The sequence below is a fragment of the Toxorhynchites rutilus genome, chromosome 3 (genome assembly GCF_029784135.1).
Source record: "Toxorhynchites rutilus septentrionalis strain SRP chromosome 3, ASM2978413v1, whole genome shotgun sequence".
Lineage (NCBI taxonomy): Eukaryota > Metazoa > Arthropoda > Insecta > Diptera > Culicidae > Toxorhynchites > Toxorhynchites rutilus.
The window spans coordinates 328,829,788-328,848,679 of record NC_073746.1 but is presented as its reverse complement, the minus strand read 5'-3'; the positions used below and the strand labels follow the sequence as shown (position 1 = coordinate 328,848,679).

The 18,892-nt window shown below is 42.3% G+C and overlaps 1 protein-coding gene and 1 long non-coding RNA gene across 9 annotated transcripts in view; one reads left to right on the top strand and one right to left on the bottom strand.

Annotated features, from left to right (window-relative positions):
- The window catches only part of LOC129775446 (ras-related protein Rap1), a 48,480-nt gene extending 41,289 nt beyond the window's left edge, over window positions 1-7,191 (top strand). For all 8 annotated transcript variants that reach the window (XM_055780200.1, XM_055780202.1, XM_055780204.1 and 5 more), the window contains exon 6: window positions 4,861-7,191. In XM_055780200.1, coding sequence (XP_055636175.1) covers window positions 4,861-4,950 — 90 coding nt within the window. In that variant the 3' untranslated portion in view covers window positions 4,951-7,191. The remainder of the gene's footprint in view (window positions 1-4,860) is intronic.
- A 4,985-nt stretch (window positions 7,192-12,176) lies between these two features.
- Window positions 12,177-12,626, bottom strand: LOC129772844 (uncharacterized). Its single transcript, XR_008742657.1, has 3 exons — window positions 12,493-12,626; window positions 12,355-12,418; window positions 12,177-12,288 (listed from the first exon to the last, which is right to left on the bottom strand). It is a non-coding gene; the product is annotated as an uncharacterized LOC129772844 (long non-coding RNA).
- Between the last annotated feature and the right edge of the window lie 6,266 nt (window positions 12,627-18,892).

The following is an 18,892-nucleotide window of genomic DNA, read 5'->3' as shown; positions in this document are numbered from 1 at the left end:
TAGATTTGAATCGAAAAAATAACAGGAAAGAATTATCAGTATGTTAGAACCTAGATTTAACACACAAAGTCTCGAGCTCACGTTCGAATACTCCCTACGAACACCCTCGAATGCTGGACGCTCGATGATTCGACGCATCGTGTAGTCGACTGACGAGCTATGAGCCTCCAATGTCGAGCGTCGAATATTCGCGTTGGAAGGTAATCCGTTCGTTGTGGATTACCTTCCAACGCGAGTGGCACGAGTCAAAGAATTTTTGTCATTCGTTGATTCGACACTCGATGACATTCGATACACCACTACACAGCCTGAGGGCATCCGTATACTAGCACATAGGATTTGACAGCGTCAAACATGTCCGGGTCGCAAATGCAATTTGCGACCACTGTCACTCGCGAGAACTGCCAAACTCTCAAGCTGGTGTAAAACAAGGCACTTAACATACTACCAGGTGGGTCAAAACGTGAAGTGGTTTTCTGCAGCCATTTAAAAAATACACAAAAGTAAATTAAGACGATTGAGCACAATTTGTGGAATATACTGATACTTTATGAAATACTCATTGCTATATTCATTATATTCATTACGTTTTACGCTGCAAGCGTTTCATTTATTGTCTTTGCGTTGAAGGCACCATAATGATTTGCGCCATTTGGAAAACGAAATTAAGGACGAAATTAACACACTTCTAGAACAAAAAATAATGAATGAAAATTTACTTTTCTGTATTCAATATGTATTCTATGTAATTTTTTTTTCAAAAAACAATTCTTTTTTTAGTTAGCGAATGAGCGCACCTTGTTCCATAGATTTGCCTTGAGTTCGCCGAGTAATTTGATAGGTTTGGCAATGACAGCTAAATTTGTAGCACATCTTGACTCGCGGATCATATCCCCTTGCCCGGGGCTTGCCACTACACGATTCGTCTAAATCTATCTTTGACAGATTGGTTTGTTTACAAGTTTTAGATGAAGGAACTATGAAATTGGTTCATAAAATTCAAAATATTCGGCAAAATATTGCAGTTTAATAATGTTGAGTTCAAGCATTTTTAATTTACAGTCCGATATCAGTACAATTGCTACGGCAGCAATTTCAATACTCGCATCGGCATCCAGTTTCCTAACGTTTTTGATGGTAAATAAAAACAATAAACATTCGATCCAAATGCTCGCCGATTGTTTGGACCGATTGCATTGAATCGAACATTCACTTCACCGTGTAGCAGCACATTCGTCACAACATTTGTCGATTCATCGAGTCAAATGTATGAGTCCAACATTCGAGTGAAACGTTGGACGAATCGTGTAGCGCCCGCATAATACATATGCACGCTGCAAGCAGACGAGCCCTCGTCTTGTTTGTTTTCATAATCCAGAAGCCGAACACGACTAAAAACAGACGAGTAGCTCGTCTGGCTCGACGACCGTTCGGCCGCGCTCGCCGATGAATCTGTCGAGTCGCCTAGTTTATTTGATGTGTTTGTTCTCGTTGTTGATTCAAAGCATCGGTACTCTTCTGTTCCGCCTTTATCTTCAGAAATTGTCTAACGGCTAAACTAGTATTGCATAAGCAATGTATATTTTCAACTGCAACCATCAAAATCAATTCAGTAATCGCCAATTTTTACAGATTTTCAAATGGGCTTTTCCCCAACCAACACAATCAAATGTAAACATTAAACTCATATCCAGGGATGCCAGATGACTGTTTTTTTATTAACACGGCATGAAAAGTCTCTTCACATCATATTGATCGAAAATGAATAATTTAAAATTCAATTCTGTGCATTTTTGATGATGTTTTTTTCTACTGATTTACATTTTACATTAATGCGTCTCGTTCGTCGTACCTAAATGCGTCATTACGGTGTGTTCACTGTGCAATTTCTATGGGAGGTGGCCGTAGGTCGAACCGACAAATAAATAAACTGACTAGTTTGTCGGTTGGAATATAACTGATTTTATTTAAATTCATACATTGACAGGCTGGGGTTGCCTGTCGCTTTTATTCTTCTACACTCCTCCTCAACGGGTGAACCCCAGCTAACTCTCGGAACCTCGTAAGTTTAGTGTTTGCCAACGGTTTTGTCAGCATATCCGCCACCATGCTGTCGTTAGGGCAATACTTCAAAGAAATCTTGCCTTCCTCGTTCATCTGGCGAACAAAATGGTATTTCGTGTCGATGTGCTTTGATCGGTTGTTGATTTTACCCGCTTCCAGCTGTTTAATGCACAATTGGTTGTCCTCGTGAATTCGAATCGGCTTAGATAGGACAACGGAGAAATCTTCTAGCAACCGGTCAATCTATTGGATTTCCTTGCAGCACTCCACAAGCGCCACAAACTCAGCTTCGGTACTGCTCAAAGCAACACATGTCTGCTTCCGAGATGCCCAGTGGATCGGACCCCCACCGAACATGACCAAAAATCCGGAATTGGATTTTCGCGTCTTCACATCGCCAGCCCGATCAGCATCGACGAAAAATTCCATTGCTGTTTGTCCTGATCCCAAGGAAAGCTCGTGGTCCTGGGTAAACTTAAGTTACCGAAGAATTCGTTTCGCCTTGATCCAATCTTCTTGCAATGGATTGCTGACGGAACGGCCAAGAATTGATACGCTGACTGCAATATACGGTCGAATGTTTACTGCCACATACAACAAACCACCAATCAAACTCGAATATTGATGATTGTTCGTTAGTCGCTTCTCCTCCTTTTGTTGAAGGTGGCCAGGCCCCAAGGAAATCTTTGCTGATTTCGTTTCGTTCAACCCGAAACGCTCTAACTATTTCTGAATGTATGCTTGTTGGTTGAGAGAAAACCTTTCTTCGTCGCGTCGCACTTGGATGCCCAGAAAATGGCGAATATCTCCCAGCGATGTCACCGTGAAGTAATGGTTCAGAGCAGTGATTAGCCAGCTGTACTCCTCCTCTGTGTTGCAAGCGATGATCATTTCGTCCACGTAGATAACCAAATACATGAACTGTTTGCCGCATCGTCTCACGTACTGGCATGGATCGTTCTCCGAATGCGTGAAACTGAGATGCTTCAACACTCCATCCAGTTTCTTGTTCCATACGTGTCCTGCTTGTTTGAGGCCATATATGCTTTTCTGCAGCAAACATACTGCATTCGCACCACCAGTTTCATAACCCGGCGGTTGCCGCATAAAAATCGTCTCGTTTAGATCACCGAGAAGTACGCCGTTTTCACATCAGCGTGTTTCACCAGCATACCCCGTGCGCTGGCTATCGTTAGAAATGATCGGAATGTAGTTTGTCGCACCACCGGAGCGCACACCTCGTCGAAATCCGTACCGTACTTCTGGGAAAAGCCTTGCGCAACTAGACGCGTCTTATACCGCACGACATTGCCATCCTCACCGAGTTTACGCGTGAATGTCCGTTTACTTCCAACTACTTTGCGGCCTGTGGACAGTTTTGCTAGTTTCCAAGTACCATGCTCCGTCAACGATCGTATTTCTTCGTCCATTGCCGCACGCCACTGTTCCGCCTCTGGCCCGTTGATTGCTTCATCAAACGTTCTCGGGTACGCCGCGAACTTGCGTGCCATCCCAGTGGTTTCCAGGTAACGAGCTGGCACCTGTCCCTTGGTGCTTCGAGTCGAACGCCGGATTGGCGTTACTCCAGCTTCGATATCGCTTTCTTGATCGTTGTCGTCTTCGATGTCACAGGTTGAATCGTATGAACTGTAGGTGTCATACTCCTCCTTAACCGTCACGTCATCATCAGGTTCTTCGTTCTCGGCAGCTGCTTCATGGTGCGGCGATAACACGGACTCATATTCCACGATAGATGGCGATGGCGATGGTGTTTGAACCTCGTTCTCAAAATCTTCCATCTCTATGAAGCGAACGTCACGGCTGATTGTGACCTTCTTGGTTGTTTTATCGATGAACCGGAATGCTTTGTGACGATCGGAATATTGAAAAGATGGACTTCCATGTCCCCATCGTCATTGTACTCGACTTTGCACAGCTTTTTCAAATACGATACGCGGGTGGACATCGTCGTTTTTTGATGAAATTTTTTCAGCTCGTTCCAGGTCTCCTTGGCGGTCCTGCAGTTCCGGATTAACGGGTGTTGACTGCCGTCGACGAGCAAAACGATGGTGGCCCGTGCTTTAGCATCTCCTTCCGTCCACGCTTCCATCGGAGGTTCTGGGGCGGCCTCCGTAACGTACTTCCAGATATTCTCGCGAACCAATAGCATTTCCATCTTGAATTGCCAACAGTCGTATCCGCCGCTCTTCAGCTTCTCCAAACCGAATTTGTTTCCGTCCATATCGGGGACTTAAAAATCTTGATTGAAAAGATGATGTAATCTTCTAGAATTTTCTTCACCTGGACCCATAACCTATGGATGTGAGCCGTAGGTCGAACCGACAAATAAATAAACCAGCCGGGTGACGTCTTTAGAGAACCCCCATTGAACTGACAGGAGCCAACATATCGGGTATCCCACTGACATTTTCCCTTTGTTTTCATATGAATTGGTATCCCACTGACAGTTCTGCTTGAGATTTTGCTAACGATCCTAGGATCAATCATAGCACCCGGCTGAAATAAACCGACTAGTTTGTCGGTTGGAATATTACTGATTTTATTTAAATCCATACATTGACAGATAGTCATGGCTGGGGTTGCCAGTCGCTTTTATTCTTCTACAATTTCGCTGGTTGAGGTCAATCACAGAGAGCAACTATGAATTATACAATCTACCCAAGCTCAAGCTCATTCATCGTACCTAAATGTTTCGAAGTATATTGCCTCCTCTCTCCTACTACTATTTTCATTGCATAAAATATTAAACGCTTGGTAACGCTATTTTCGTTTCAGATTTTCTACGACTTAGTGCAACAAATTAACAAAAAATCACCCGAGAGAAAGCCCAACAAAAAGAAGAAATCGCTATGTGTGTTGCTCTAAGTAAGCTACAACTAATTAACAAAGTTATAATAAAGAGGAAAACTGTAACAGAGGTAATAAAAAGAGAAAAAAAACGTTCAGAAGTAATAACTAAGAAAAAAAAGTTATAAACATTATATTAATTAAAAGAAAACAAAAAGAGGAAACAAAATTAAAACCAACAATCGCCGTAAGGAACTTGACGAGAAGCGTGTGGCTGCGAGGTCCCACGATCGAACAAAAGGGCAACAAATAGGAACAGAAACAGATTAACAACAGTGGACATAACAAGAACACTACTTACTTGATAATTTAAAAAACAAGTTTTGAACTAGCCAGATTATTCTCCTCGACGCAAGAGTGCACACAAACGGAAAATGCAACATTCACTATGGAATTAAAGAGAACAAATCGTACGTTGTCATCATCGCCATTATTGTTATTGTGATTGTTTCTATTTACTTCACACGATCACATCATTATTATTTCCCTCTCATAGACATAAAAAATGGCTCTTGCACTTTCGCTAGATTATTGAGTTCAGACACAATAAAAACATTTTCTTCGAACACGTGTGGCTACTCTTTTTCTAATCGTGATTTTTGGCTTCCATTTTTCACCGACACATTGACCCATGAGCGCGCTATCATATACATACACATAAATATAAATGGTGTTTGATCTCTAGCGACTTGAGAAAAGAAACTATACAACAAATTAGAAAAAAAAACTTCCAGTTAGGCATACTTATTGCTTCACAACTATCAAAAAAGTAAAACTTTAAGACTCGAGAGACTTGCAGAAAATTGTTGTTTAATAATTTATACACATTCACAGCAAATAAAATCAGTAAAAAGTTGACATTCGTTCAGACGAAAAAAATACAGCGTAATTGAAAAGTATTATAGAGGAATTTTTGCAGTCAATGAACACAGACTATAGTTTAGGATTCGTATAAGATTATCATATGGAGAATGGAAAAAAGAACAACTAGATTTTATACCATTTTTAAACGCAATGATATCAAATTTTCTACTGTCTTACACAATTTTACTGAGTGAAAAGTATTGATACTGTGATTCAAGGTGCACTCCAGCGTGTGACTCGCAGTAGAGAGTGGTGTCGTATTGCTGCTGCACTCTTCGCTCTTTCACGAGTTTCACGTGAAATAAATTTGAATCCAAAGGTTGCATTTTTGAGTGCCAAAACCAAAACATACACTCAGATCGTAGAGACAGACCCGGTTTGGGAGTGAGGCCGAATGATTCATTTCATCTTTCCAATCTTGCCCTTTCCTACTCCTCTTTGTCTAAGTTTACATCAAGTTTTTCTGCTAGTATTTACACTCATTCCAAAGTGTCACTTTTAACGCTGTTCAAAAATGTTTTAGAGAAATGCAAACGAAATATAAATTCAATAATCTACAAGTCAACATTGTAACACAGAAGTTCGCCTTTGTTCGAGTTTTAAATAGTATAGCGGTAAGCCAAACGTAATCAAACATAAGATCGTCATCGTCGTTGTTGTCGTCATGAAGAAGAAAAAAAACTTCCACCAGAACACGTGAAAATAGATCATGCTACAGTGATAATTCGCGAAGAAAGATTTGATAGCTCCACAAACCATCATAGTCTTTCTTCCTTGCATCGTTCCCCTTTCCAGGTAGTACCGGGTAGATTCCAATCCACCACCTCATGAAACAAATGAACAGATACAAAAAAGTGTTATCAAAGTGACCCAAACTCCAAAAGAAAATTAGTGTAAATCAATACAATCTGATGTGAATGTGTCTAGACTTCCACACGGAACAGACTTAGCATATATCAAGATATCGTTCAAGAAAACACACAAACAGTACACGATTAAGAAAAATGACAACTTGAATAGCGAATTTCAAAAAAAAAAATAGGCGATACTACGCTAATGAATGAAGCCTCGTTATCACACTGCATCATTCATTCTTCCAGGTTGCAGGGGGAATTCGAACCAGTAAAATAATTTACACAATAGGAAAACAAACTGACGCATCTCGAATCTGCAACGTGAACACAACAAATCGCCACAAAACAAATTGTAGCGAAAAAAACGATATATCATTCACGCGGACATGTACACGTACATACACAGCCACACATACACAAACACACACGCTCTTCTCCTATACTGATTAAGAAGAAAAGGACGAAAACAAGATATAACTGTGTAACCAAGCAAAACAATCTATTTTCTAATGAATAAAAAGTATATATATATACAATGACAGTGGAACGTGGGTTTCTTCGATTAACATACCGAAATACTTGTTGTTCTATTCTATGTTCAGGCTTGTTTGTGTCTTACTGAATCATAATTAGTTAAAAAAAAATAGTAGATTCTTCTTTCTCGAACGTATCTCCTCGATCGTCGGCAACGGATGTAGAGATGGGCAAAACAGTTCATTTCAGTGAGCGGCTCAGAAGCCATTCATTTGGATATGTGAAGAATGGAAGACGTAAAAATAAGGTGTAAAACAATAGCTAATGCAAAGCAGTGTCACAAATTATCGGAATTCATTCCCGAATGGAGGAATTACCTTTTTCCCAGTGTCGGATGAATTTTCTTCTGTTGAAACTCAACGTCGTATCTCTCATAATGAGTATAACACAATAGTCGAGACCGTGAACTTCGCCTAGTATAATGAACGAAAACAGCACGAATGAGTTTCGAAAAGCCTACATTCAGACTCTTTCCTTACTGTCAATAGTTTTAAATGAATCACGTAGGATCACGTAGGCCAAATTGATCTTCATCGCTTGCAATGAATATTTATTGAGAACATGTTTTATTTCCATATTTAGAAAAAAAAAGAAAGGACCAGGTATCCGGAAAAGGCAACATTATGGGTTTCGCTGAGCGTGGACCGTTGTGCGGCGGTGAACGGTTGAGCGACCAACATAGCATCGGAATACGATATTCGTATTCCGATTGCGATTCTTCTGCTTTTGAAGCCCTTTCACCCAATACTCGTGTTGTAGGGTTTTTCTATAATTGCTGGTCATTTAGAGCCAGTATTATTAAACCGGAAATCAAAGTAAGATTAGGTTCATTTTTCGTTCGTCTATTTTTTGCACCCATTGCCCATATGATTGGGGGTGTATGTCGGATTAAATTCATAATACACAGTCAATAATTTATACTATACATTTCAGTACCTAAGTCATCAAAAATAAAAAAATTATTCGATGAATGACCTTCCCTTAGCGTTAATCGATTTCACTCTCAATTGGTTGACGTTAAATTTTATCGAATATCATGACGGGAATGAAGATGCAAATGAAAAACGAACTTCATGGCATGTTGATGTTGATGTTCATCCCACTCGTGTTCATCGATAGAGATGTTTCATACTTATCGATTCTCGCTTGAGCAGTAGGTTATCAAAACAAGGTAGGCTGAAATTCGACGTATTTGAATGTCGAGAACGTGAATATTTTCGGCACTAGTGCAGAGAAAAGTACAAATATTACCGTTTTGTCTCAAATTCCGAACAGTCTCAAATTCTGAACTCTTCATTTTTAAATGTAAATTTACTGAACTTTAATGTTATGAATAATTGAATAACAAAATCCCTGACATTCTTTGTTGTATAGGCTTCATTTTAACATCATTTACAGGTATCTATACTGCCTATAACTTATAATACTAAACATTTGCAAATAAGTGACTGTCAAAACCAGCGATAAAATGTTTGTGTTAGCAAATTCGAAATTTGAATCAAGTTTCGAAGCACAAAATCCAAATTTTTGGGAGTATAGTATCTTTTTAAAGATACTTTTAGATTTTTTTTTGAAACTAGCGGCCCAATTCTATGCTTTAATAAGTTTACCGCAAAGTCATTGGAATAGCTTTGCTGTTGCACTCAAACAGACTCTCGCACCTTATTTTTCTGTTATTCAATGTTTCTGTTTTAGTCCAAATGTCTCTATGTCTCAAACTTCTACTCTTTCTCTGCGATCAATTGTTGCTCTTTCAATTTTGATTTTGATATTCAACTCTCTACTCTTCATTTCCTACTATCTACTCTATACTTTGTTCTCTCTTCTCTCTATTCTCTGCTGTTTATTTTAAACTCTCTACTCTTCCCCCTTTGCTTTCTACTCTCTACTCTCCACTTTCTCTACTCTCTAATCTCTCTACTCTCTACTGCCTCTACTATATACTAGAGATGGGCAAACCGTTCATGAACTGTTCAAAAGAACTAGTTCACCAAAAAGAGTGAACGAACGGTCGTTCTTTTTTACTGGGCAAAAGTTCACATGAACTGCTTACCCTGTTCAGAACGAACTGTGTACGAAGACCGCTGGCTGAACTGTGTATACAGTTCAGTTCAGAACGAACTGTATACGATGACCGCTGGCGGAACTGTGTATACAGTTCAGAACGAACTGACCGCTGGTTGAACTGTGCGTACAGTTCTCTCTCTCAGTACTACTCTCTACTCTCCCTACTCTCTCTACTCTCTACTCTCTCTACTTTCTCTACTCTCTACTCTCTCTACTCTCCCTACTCTCTCTACACTCTACTCTCTATCCACTCTACTCTCCCTACTCTCTACTCTCTCTACTCTCTTTACTCTCTCTACTCTCTAATATCTCTACTCTCTACTCTGTGCTCTCTCTATTCTGCACTCTCTGTACTCTCCCTACTCTCTACTCTCTCTACTCTGTACTCTCCCTACTCTGTACTCTCCCTACTCTCTACTCTCTCTACTCTCTGCTCTCTCTATTCTCTACTCGCTCTACTGTACCTACTCTCCCTACTCTCTACTCTCTGTACTCTCTACTCTTCATACTCTTTACTCTCTACTCTACCTACTCACCCTACTCTCTACTCTCTGTACTCTCTACTCTCTCTACTCTCTGCTCTCTCTACTCTCTACTCGCTCTACTGTACCTACTCTCCCTACTCTCTACTCTCTGTACTCTCTACTCTTCATACTCTTTACTCTCTACTCTACCTACTCTCCCTACTCTCTACTCTCTGTACTCTCTACTCTCTCTACTCTTCCTACTCTCTACTCTTCCTACTCTCTACTCTCCCTACTCTCTACTACCTCTATTCTCTACACTGTACTCTCTCTACTCTCTCTACTCTCTACTCCAGGGGTATGACTAAAACGTCAAATCCCTTATATTGCTAGTGTACCCAATATTGCTGCGGTTCGCTGACATTTTGGTTCCATCAATTACTGTTGTTTACAACTCGGTCCGGTTATATAGTCGAATAGTGGCTAACTTTAAACTCCATGTTAAATGTAAACAGCTCCATGTGAAACCGAAATATGAAAATCGCTCATGCAGTTAGGAATAAAGCATACTATATCCGTGATTTCAACGATTTCAATCCTCGAAAATGATATGTTGGTAAACAAATGACGCCATATTGATTTTGATTTTGGGTAGCCTATATTCAATTGATGTCTAACCCCTGCTCTACTCGCTATTCTAAAAAAAAACGCACACACAAACACATACACGCACAAACGAACTCATGCACACACGCAGACGCGCACATTCTCACACACAAAAAACGCAACGCAGCTGCCCACTGCTCACTCTCTCACTCTGTTTGTGTTTGCGTCAAGAATACGACCATTTACGACCGTTTACGACTGTTCACGACGACCGCGCTTTATTTTCTAGCTATTTTATTTATAGTAAGATATGCAATTTTACTGTTCGGAATTTAAGACAAATGTAATCAAACATATTTTTTTAGTTTTTCATCGTGAATTTTGTATTTGTAAATCAATTTTATGATGGACAAATAAAAGAAAGGGCTATATTGTATCCAAAAATTACATTAATTTCGCAAAAAAATACCATTTTGAGTAATGAGCCACAGTTTAATAGCCAACAAAGCTCAAGTGTTCGGAATTCAAGACAAAACGGTACTTTACTGAATATTTTCTCTGATATATTCCCATCACAATAATCTTCATTACATATTTTGATTTAAAAATATCATCTTTTCAATGTTATCTGATCAAAGTCTACTACGTCTTTCACTGCAAACTTGTCCTTGTCCTTTCTTTCCACCAAAGCAAAGAGTCGCTTATTCTCAGCAAATGTGGCTCCGCTAAATATGTATCTACAATAGCTATTGCAGCAGCTTCTGGATTATGTTAGGATTGAAGATTGCCAACCAATGCATAAAACTCCTCCCATACAGATGATCGCGCTTCATCACCAGGTATGGGCAAAATCGCATCGGAATTCGTTCAACAACACTCATTCACAGATAAAACTCACCCCTCTATTCTCCGTTTATGCCACACTTTATTTGACAGAAAACATTCACCTATCCTATTCGAAAAGTTCATTCTCGATTAGAACGGAAAAATACTGTCGATTCCGCTCTTCTATTCACAGAATTTTTTGCATTCCCTCATTTGCCTCATTTGCTTGAGCCAGCGAGTGTCTGTAAAATCATTCGTTTTTCACTCAAATAGCAATCATTGAGCCTCGATCGCGGCAGTAAAATATAGGTAGAGAGTTGAAATCGATTTGTTTCCTGTGCACTATTGCAATGACATTTTTTTTGTTTCTAGTATGAAACGATCTAAGCCAACGCAAGAGACCATATTAACGCAAGTTATTGATGAGCGGGAAGGTGGATTTCGTGTGCACTTGAATGCTGTCAAGTAAAAGAGTACAAGGGAAAATAAACTCATACATACACGCTGATTCAATCTATTTTGACTCACTTGTTATTTTGTTTCGTGCGATCCTTCCAAAGGAATATTCATTCATTGAATGTTGTTCTCCACTCTGTGTTTTGTTATGTTCACTATCAGTCCCGAATGAAGATTGTCGGGGAGTGTAAAATGATTCATCGTGCAATCTCACGATTGTTTGCTGCATTCTTTTCGCCATGATTATTTCAAGCAGATACAAAAGTGATTTATAATCAGGTGTGGAGAAATGAGCGAATGAACTTTTCCATACTTGTTCATCACCAACGATTTGTGGTGGTTTTGTAGGCGTGTATCCTATGGATGTCATTTTTAGCGTCCTTGTCAAATTTTTTGCATTTTTGTACTTTCTGTTATCCCCAAAACCTTGTTGCTTGAAGCGAGGATCTAGCAATATTGATTAGGCTACTTGTTGACGTGAGGTCAACGACAGCAGGGATGAGAAAAAGTCCGAGTTTTTGAATAACGTAGAAACGTATATTAAAAACTTCCTGTAATTTACAAACGTTACAATTGGGTGTTGATTATAATCCATCGACAACCTACGTTTAGTGTTTCTTTTATCCCTGATGGTTCTATTCACTTATAATCTGTTAACGTGTAATTTACACTGGATGGAAATGCTCCTGTACAAAGTGGAAGAGTTTTCCTTAGCGAAATTTAGTTGTACATGTTTAATTTCGTTTCCTTACCTTTAACTAAGATTTAGAATTCGAATAGCTTTAAAATTCAATACAATAGTGGCGAATTCTAACCCTAATAAATGTACTCAAATTAGCATAGATACATAGCAATTAAGAAACAAACAGTGCAACTTTAGTGGTATTTACCAAGTATGTAGGCCGTAAGTAGCGTAATTAGTTTATAACTAGGTTGAAAAGTAAATGTAACGTTGCACGTAAGTGTATCCTCGTATCACCTCAAAAACTCTTATTCATATGGTTAATATTGTTCAACTCTATTGTGTTTAACAGTGATATAACTTTTTGTTGTTCTGGCGTTTGACATTTCTCGTTGTCGGGCGAGTTTTCTGTCGCTCCGCTCGCGTTATAGAGATGCGCCGACCGAGGGGTCGTAACACTACTAATTTGTCGGACTCAGGATCTGTAAATCCTTTACCAGCTCCGAAATCAATTCATTACAGAGCTTTTTTATAATCACTAGAACTCTTGATCCACATAATGTTGAACATGTCAAATTATCAGTCGGGAGAGCATAGCAGTTTTCGATAACGACACGGTTTTCTCCCAGTTCTTATATCCCAAACATAGTTTAATTTTTTAAATTTCTTACTTAATTTTTTTCAGAATATTTTCATGGTGTACTAAATTGTATTAGTCAAATCATTTCATTTGATACCTATATGCGGAAGTTGTATGGAAAAAGTAATTGGTCATCTTGAAGTTGAATTTATCATAAATAACTGTGCTCTACTAGTCAAGTCCTTTCATTTGATACCCATATTGATGGGGCTTCGAGAAAATATGTAGCCCGCTGAAATTTACAAACATATAAACAACTAAATAAAACCGTTCAAAAGGCAGCATGTCTCAAACATAGAAATATATTTTGTTGGGAATTTTAGAATGGGAAACATATATTTCTTCCGTGCTACCGCAGACCACGGTTCGTTTTTTTCGGTTCGGCTCATTTTCGAAGAACCGTGGATCGTACGCTCAAATGAGCGGCTCGTGAGCGCTTGACCATCTCTAAACGGATGTGTTTCACGGAGTGCAGCTTTATTTCGCTGCCGCATGTCGATAATATTTCCACTGGCTTCGACCACAATTGAGGGGCTTAGAATGAAAGGGGTGTAAGTGATTTGATCGATTTCGCTACATCGACTCTCTCTTTGGGTCATAACTTAGCTGCAAATACATTCCCAGCTGTATTTACCAACGTGGAAAATAGGTCAGAACCTCATCTATCGGATTCTATAGCAAACTTAAATTGGAAAGTTTTGGAAGTTGAGTTATTAACTAAATAAAAAGTTGAAGAGAAAACGATCAAGTCACTTATACCCCTTTGCATTCTGAGCCCCTCAATTACCATCGATAATACCCAACGGCTCGGTCCAAACGCTCTCTCGATGTTTTTGGGTGATAAATCATTGAGCTTCTAACCTACTTTTCCCAACATATGTAACGGTAAACGACGGAGCTACTGATTCATCGGCTTATCTACGGGAATTTGCATTTTTATTCTTCGGAAAAGTCCGACAAGCTGATCTGATGAATTTGATCACGCTTACTAAGCAATCCAACGGTGAAGCCATTCCAACGAGTTCAGATTTTTGATTTTGTCTTCGTAGCATGTAGCTTCCGAGCCAATTGTGTTGATTTCCTCTTCGCCACTGAACCCCACTCGTTAAGAATCATTGGCTAGTGAGGCTTTTAAGATAATTACCACACTTCCCACATTTCACGAATGTTCCTATTGTCGACTCGTCACCGGCGGAACTCATTCTGTCAACTGGGTCGTATTCAAATGGATTGTGAACAACAGCATTAACATTGGATTTCCTGACGGAGATTGCTTCCATTGGTTCCAGGAACGGATGACAAGCTAGGAACTAGACGAAAACCGGGAAAACGCTCAAAAAATAGGAGAGAGAAAGAGAGATAGAGAGAGCGAAAGAGAGATAGAGAGAAAGAGAGATAGATAGAGAGAGAGATAGATAGAGAGAGAGAAAGAGTGTTGTATTCTTCGTTATAAAACAACTATTTAATTAAAGAATCAACGTTTATTTCAGATAACTACATTTGGCGTTCTGTACCGCGCGAGATCTCAAAATACAATGGCGCTAGAGAATATGTGTAAGTGTGTGTGTAGTACAAAGAGGGAGGTGTTTAGTACAAGAGAGGGGCGCATCAAAGTAATATAGAACAGAGAGAGAGAGAGGTTACGAAAAGAAACAAGAAAAAACAAAGGAACGAAGAAAAAGAGAGGGAGAGAAAAGTGAAAATAGTGAAAAAAAATAAGAAAGAGAATGAAAAGTGGCAGGGGCCAACAGACAAGAAGCCTAATCCTCGGCGGGCGAGAGATAAAGGCGTTGCACTCCTCGTCGAAGCGAAGGGCAACGTATCATACGCTGATCTCTTTAAAAAAATGCGAGAGGACCCTGGCCTCAAGAAACTGGAGGAGAGCGTGGTGAAGTCCAGGCGCACCCAGAACGGCGAAATGCTGTTCGAGCTGAAGAGAGACCCAGAAATCAGGAGCTCAGCATTCAAGGATCTTGTAGAAAGGGTTCTCGGCGATGGAGCGAACGTAAGGGCCTTATCCTCCGAGGCATCGATAGAATGCAGGAACCTCAGTCTGTTCACCACCGAGATAGACCTACGTCAGAAGTTGGAGGAGGAAAACATCCTGGGCAAAGTTCCGATGAAAATCCGACTACGAAAGGCGTATCGCGGGACGCAGACCGCAACGATTCGTCTCTCAACGGACGCAGCGAACAAGTTGCTGAAGTTAGAGAGTATAAACATCTGCTGGGCTGTGGGTCGTTTTAGAATCATTCCGCCTGTTCCCAAGCAACTGGAGCGATGTTTCAAGTGTTTAAACTTCGGCCACCTGGCGAAAGGCTGCTTGGGGCCAGATAGATCCAAACTGTGCAGGAAATGCGGAATAGAGGGACACTTTGCCAGCGACTGCAAGGGAAAACCAAGGTGTATGCTCTGCGAAAAAGAGGACAGTAATGACCATATGACGGGAGGCTTCAATTGCCCTGTGTACAAACAGGCGAGGGCAAGCCAACAGTGATGGAGATAACCCAAATTAATCTAAACCATTGTGACATCGCACAGCAACTGTTGTGGCAGTCAACAACAGAAACAAAATGTGATGTCGCAATTATCGCGGAGCCGTATCGCGTTCCCCCCGGTAACGGCAATTGGGTGACGGATGAAGTGCGAATGGCCGCCATCCAGGTCATGGGCCGATATCCCATTCAGGAGGAAGTCTCGAGATCTCGCGAAGGTTTCGTGATCACAAAGATCAACGGAATTTATATCTGCAGTTGCTACGCACCTCCCAGATGGACGTTGGACCAGTTCCACTATATGCTGGATGTCCTCACCGAGGAGCTCGCCGAACGAAAACCAGTCGTTATAGGAGGGGATTTCAATGCTTGGGCAGTAGAGTGGGGAAGCAGATGCACCAACGCGAGAGGGACTAGTTTACTAGAAGCTCTAGCCAAGTTGGATGTTACCCTGTGCAACGAGGGTACCACTAGTACCTTCCGCCGAGAGGGTCGAGAGTCCATCATCGACTTGACTTTCTGCAGTCCGTCGTTAATGACGAAAATGAGGTGGAGGGTATGTGAAGGATACACCCACAGTGATCATCAAGCCATCCGTTATACCATTGGCCAACGAAACTCCGTGGCAGTACGGATAAATAGGACATGCCCGCGCAGGTGGAAGACAAAAACCTTTGACAAGGACCTTTTCATCGAAGCACTACGCGTGGAAAGCGATTAAGCGGAGCAAATCTAATTGCTTCAGGGAGTTATGTCGGGACGTGGACGTCAATCCATGGGGCAATGCTTACCGAATGGTGATGGCGAAGCTCAGGGGCCCAACGACACCTTCCGAAATGTGTCCCGAAAAATTAAAAATTATCGTGGAAAGGTTATTTCCGCAGCACGACCCAACGACCTGGCCACCCACGCCATATGGAGAGGATGAGGATAGCATCGAACGCAGAGATGTGACGAACGATGAGCTAGTTGCAGCTATCAAACGCCTAAAAACGAAGAAAGCGCCTGGCCCAGATGGAATCCCCAACGTAGCCTTGAAAGCGGCAGTCTTAGCATTCCCTGATATGTTCAGGACAGCCATGCAGAAGTGTCTAGACGAATGCTACTTTCCGGATCGATTGAAGGTACAACAGCTAGTACTACTGCCCAAGCCAGGAAAGACGCCGGGTGGTCCAGCATCGTATAGACCCATATGCCTGTTGGACACTCTTGGGAAACTTTTGGAGAGAATCATCCTTAATAGGCTGACGGAATGCACGGAGGGAGTTCGTGGACTGTCCGATAATCAATTCGGATTTCGGAAAGGGAGATCCACGGTAGATGCCATTCGCATAGTGGTCGAAAGAGCCAACAGAGCATCCAAACAGAAGCTCAGAGGAAATCGATACTGCGCAGTGATAACGATCTACGTTAAGAACGCGTTCAATAGTGCCAGCTGGGAGGCCATCGCGACTGCGCTCCACACGATGAAAGTCCCAGACTACCTGTGTAGAATACTGAGAAGCTACTTCGAGAACCGTGTGCTGGTGTACGATACAAACACGGGCCAGGCGCAGATTAAAACTACGGCGGGAGTTCCGCAGGGCTCTATCCTGGGCCCATCGCTCTGGAACAGTATGTACGATGGCTTCGCGGATGACATCGTTATTCTCGCGACAGGGGAATCTTTGGAACGGGTCGAAATGCTCGCGACCGAGTCGATAGACATGATCGGAAGGTGGATGCAAAGTGTGAAACTGCAGATAGTCCACCACAAGACGGAAATGCTGATTGTCAGCAACCGCAGGGCGGTGCAACGTGCAGAAATCACAATTGGAGAGCACTCGATAACCTCGAAGCGAGACCTAAAATACCTGGGGGTGCAGATCGACGATCGACTGAACTTCAACAGTCACGTCGACTACGCTTGTAAAAAAGCAACGAAGGCAATCAATGCACTGACACGAATCATGCCCAACAACTTTGGCCCAAGCAGCAGCAAGAGGCACCTCTTGGCTAGTGTCTCCTCATCGACACTACGTTACGGTGGTCCAGCCTGGATCGCGGCGTTAGAAACTCAGCGGAACACGAAGAGGCTGAATAGTACGTACCGGCTCATGGCGATGCGAGTCGCGAGTGCGTACAGAACCGTGTCAACAGAAGCGGTCTACGTCATAGCCAGGTTGGTCCCCATAGACATCATCTTGGCGGAGGACAGCGAGTGCTATAGGAGGAGGGGAACTAGAGGAATCCGGAAGCTAATGAGGGCGGAGTCGATGGCTAGGTGGCAACAAGAGTGGAGTGCGGCGCAAAACGGCAGGTGGACGCACAGGCTCATACCGACACTAATGGGATGGGTGAACAGGAAACACGGAGAGGTAAATTTCCATCTAACGCAGTTTTTGTCTGGTCATGGCTGCTTCAGGCAGTATCTGCACCGGTTCGGACACGCAAGATCGCTTCTTTGTCCGGAGTGTGGAGATGTGGAGGAAACACCGGAACGCATCGTATTCGAATGTCCCAGATTCACCACAGTGCGCGAGGGGCTGCCTACCCTTCATGCTGGGAACATCGTGGAGGAAATGTGTCGTGACGAGGGCACCTGGAACGCAGTAAACAGTGCAATCGTACATATCATGTCCGTGCTACAGCGGAAGTGGAGGACCGACCAGCATGCGGATAACGCCTGACCATAAGAGATGAATAATCGAGACGGCTGTAGTACCGGATAGTCCCCCCCGAGAGCCGCCATGACGGAGTGCGCGTCATGTTGGAGGGCACTACCTAATCGGCGCTCCGCTGGGAAGAGAAATCCTGCGAGGGTGACTGTGACGGGGCGCGCGTCAAGTTGGAGGGCGCTTCCTAATCGGTGCACGTCTCGACAGGTAATCGGATACTGCCGCGAATGACTGAAAAATGCTTGCCTGACAACGCCTGATCGTGGCCTGGATGGAAGAACACCGCGAACGCTCGAAGGAGCGAGCATCAAGGATGAAACCATGATCAAAATGGTGCATACCCCACGAGAGTAGCTGTGACGGAGTGCGCGTCATGTTGGAGGGCACTACCTAATCGGCGCTCCGCTGGGAGAGAAATCCTGCGAGGGTGACTGTGACGGGGCGCGCGTCAAGTTGGAGGGCGCTTCCTAATCGGTGCACGTCTCGACAGGTGAGAAATCCCGCGAGGGTGACTGTGACGGGTTGCGCGTCAAGTTGGAGGGCAATTCCTAATCGGTACACGTCTCGACGGGTAAATGGATGCCTGCGAAGAGGACATAAGCGCAGTGGAATGAAAAGCGAATAGAGAGAAAAAATGTTGAGAAAAAGGGAAGGACAACGATAGTCAGCGTTGAAAACTCGAAGAGTGCATGAGCACAGCCGCCCCCTGAAGTAGTCGCCTAGATGTGGTCCCAGGGGGAATAAGGCAACGAGTAGAGGGCTTGGTTTTTGTGGGTGCGATCCCCACTCGACGTCTGGGTTAAACTTCCCAGATAA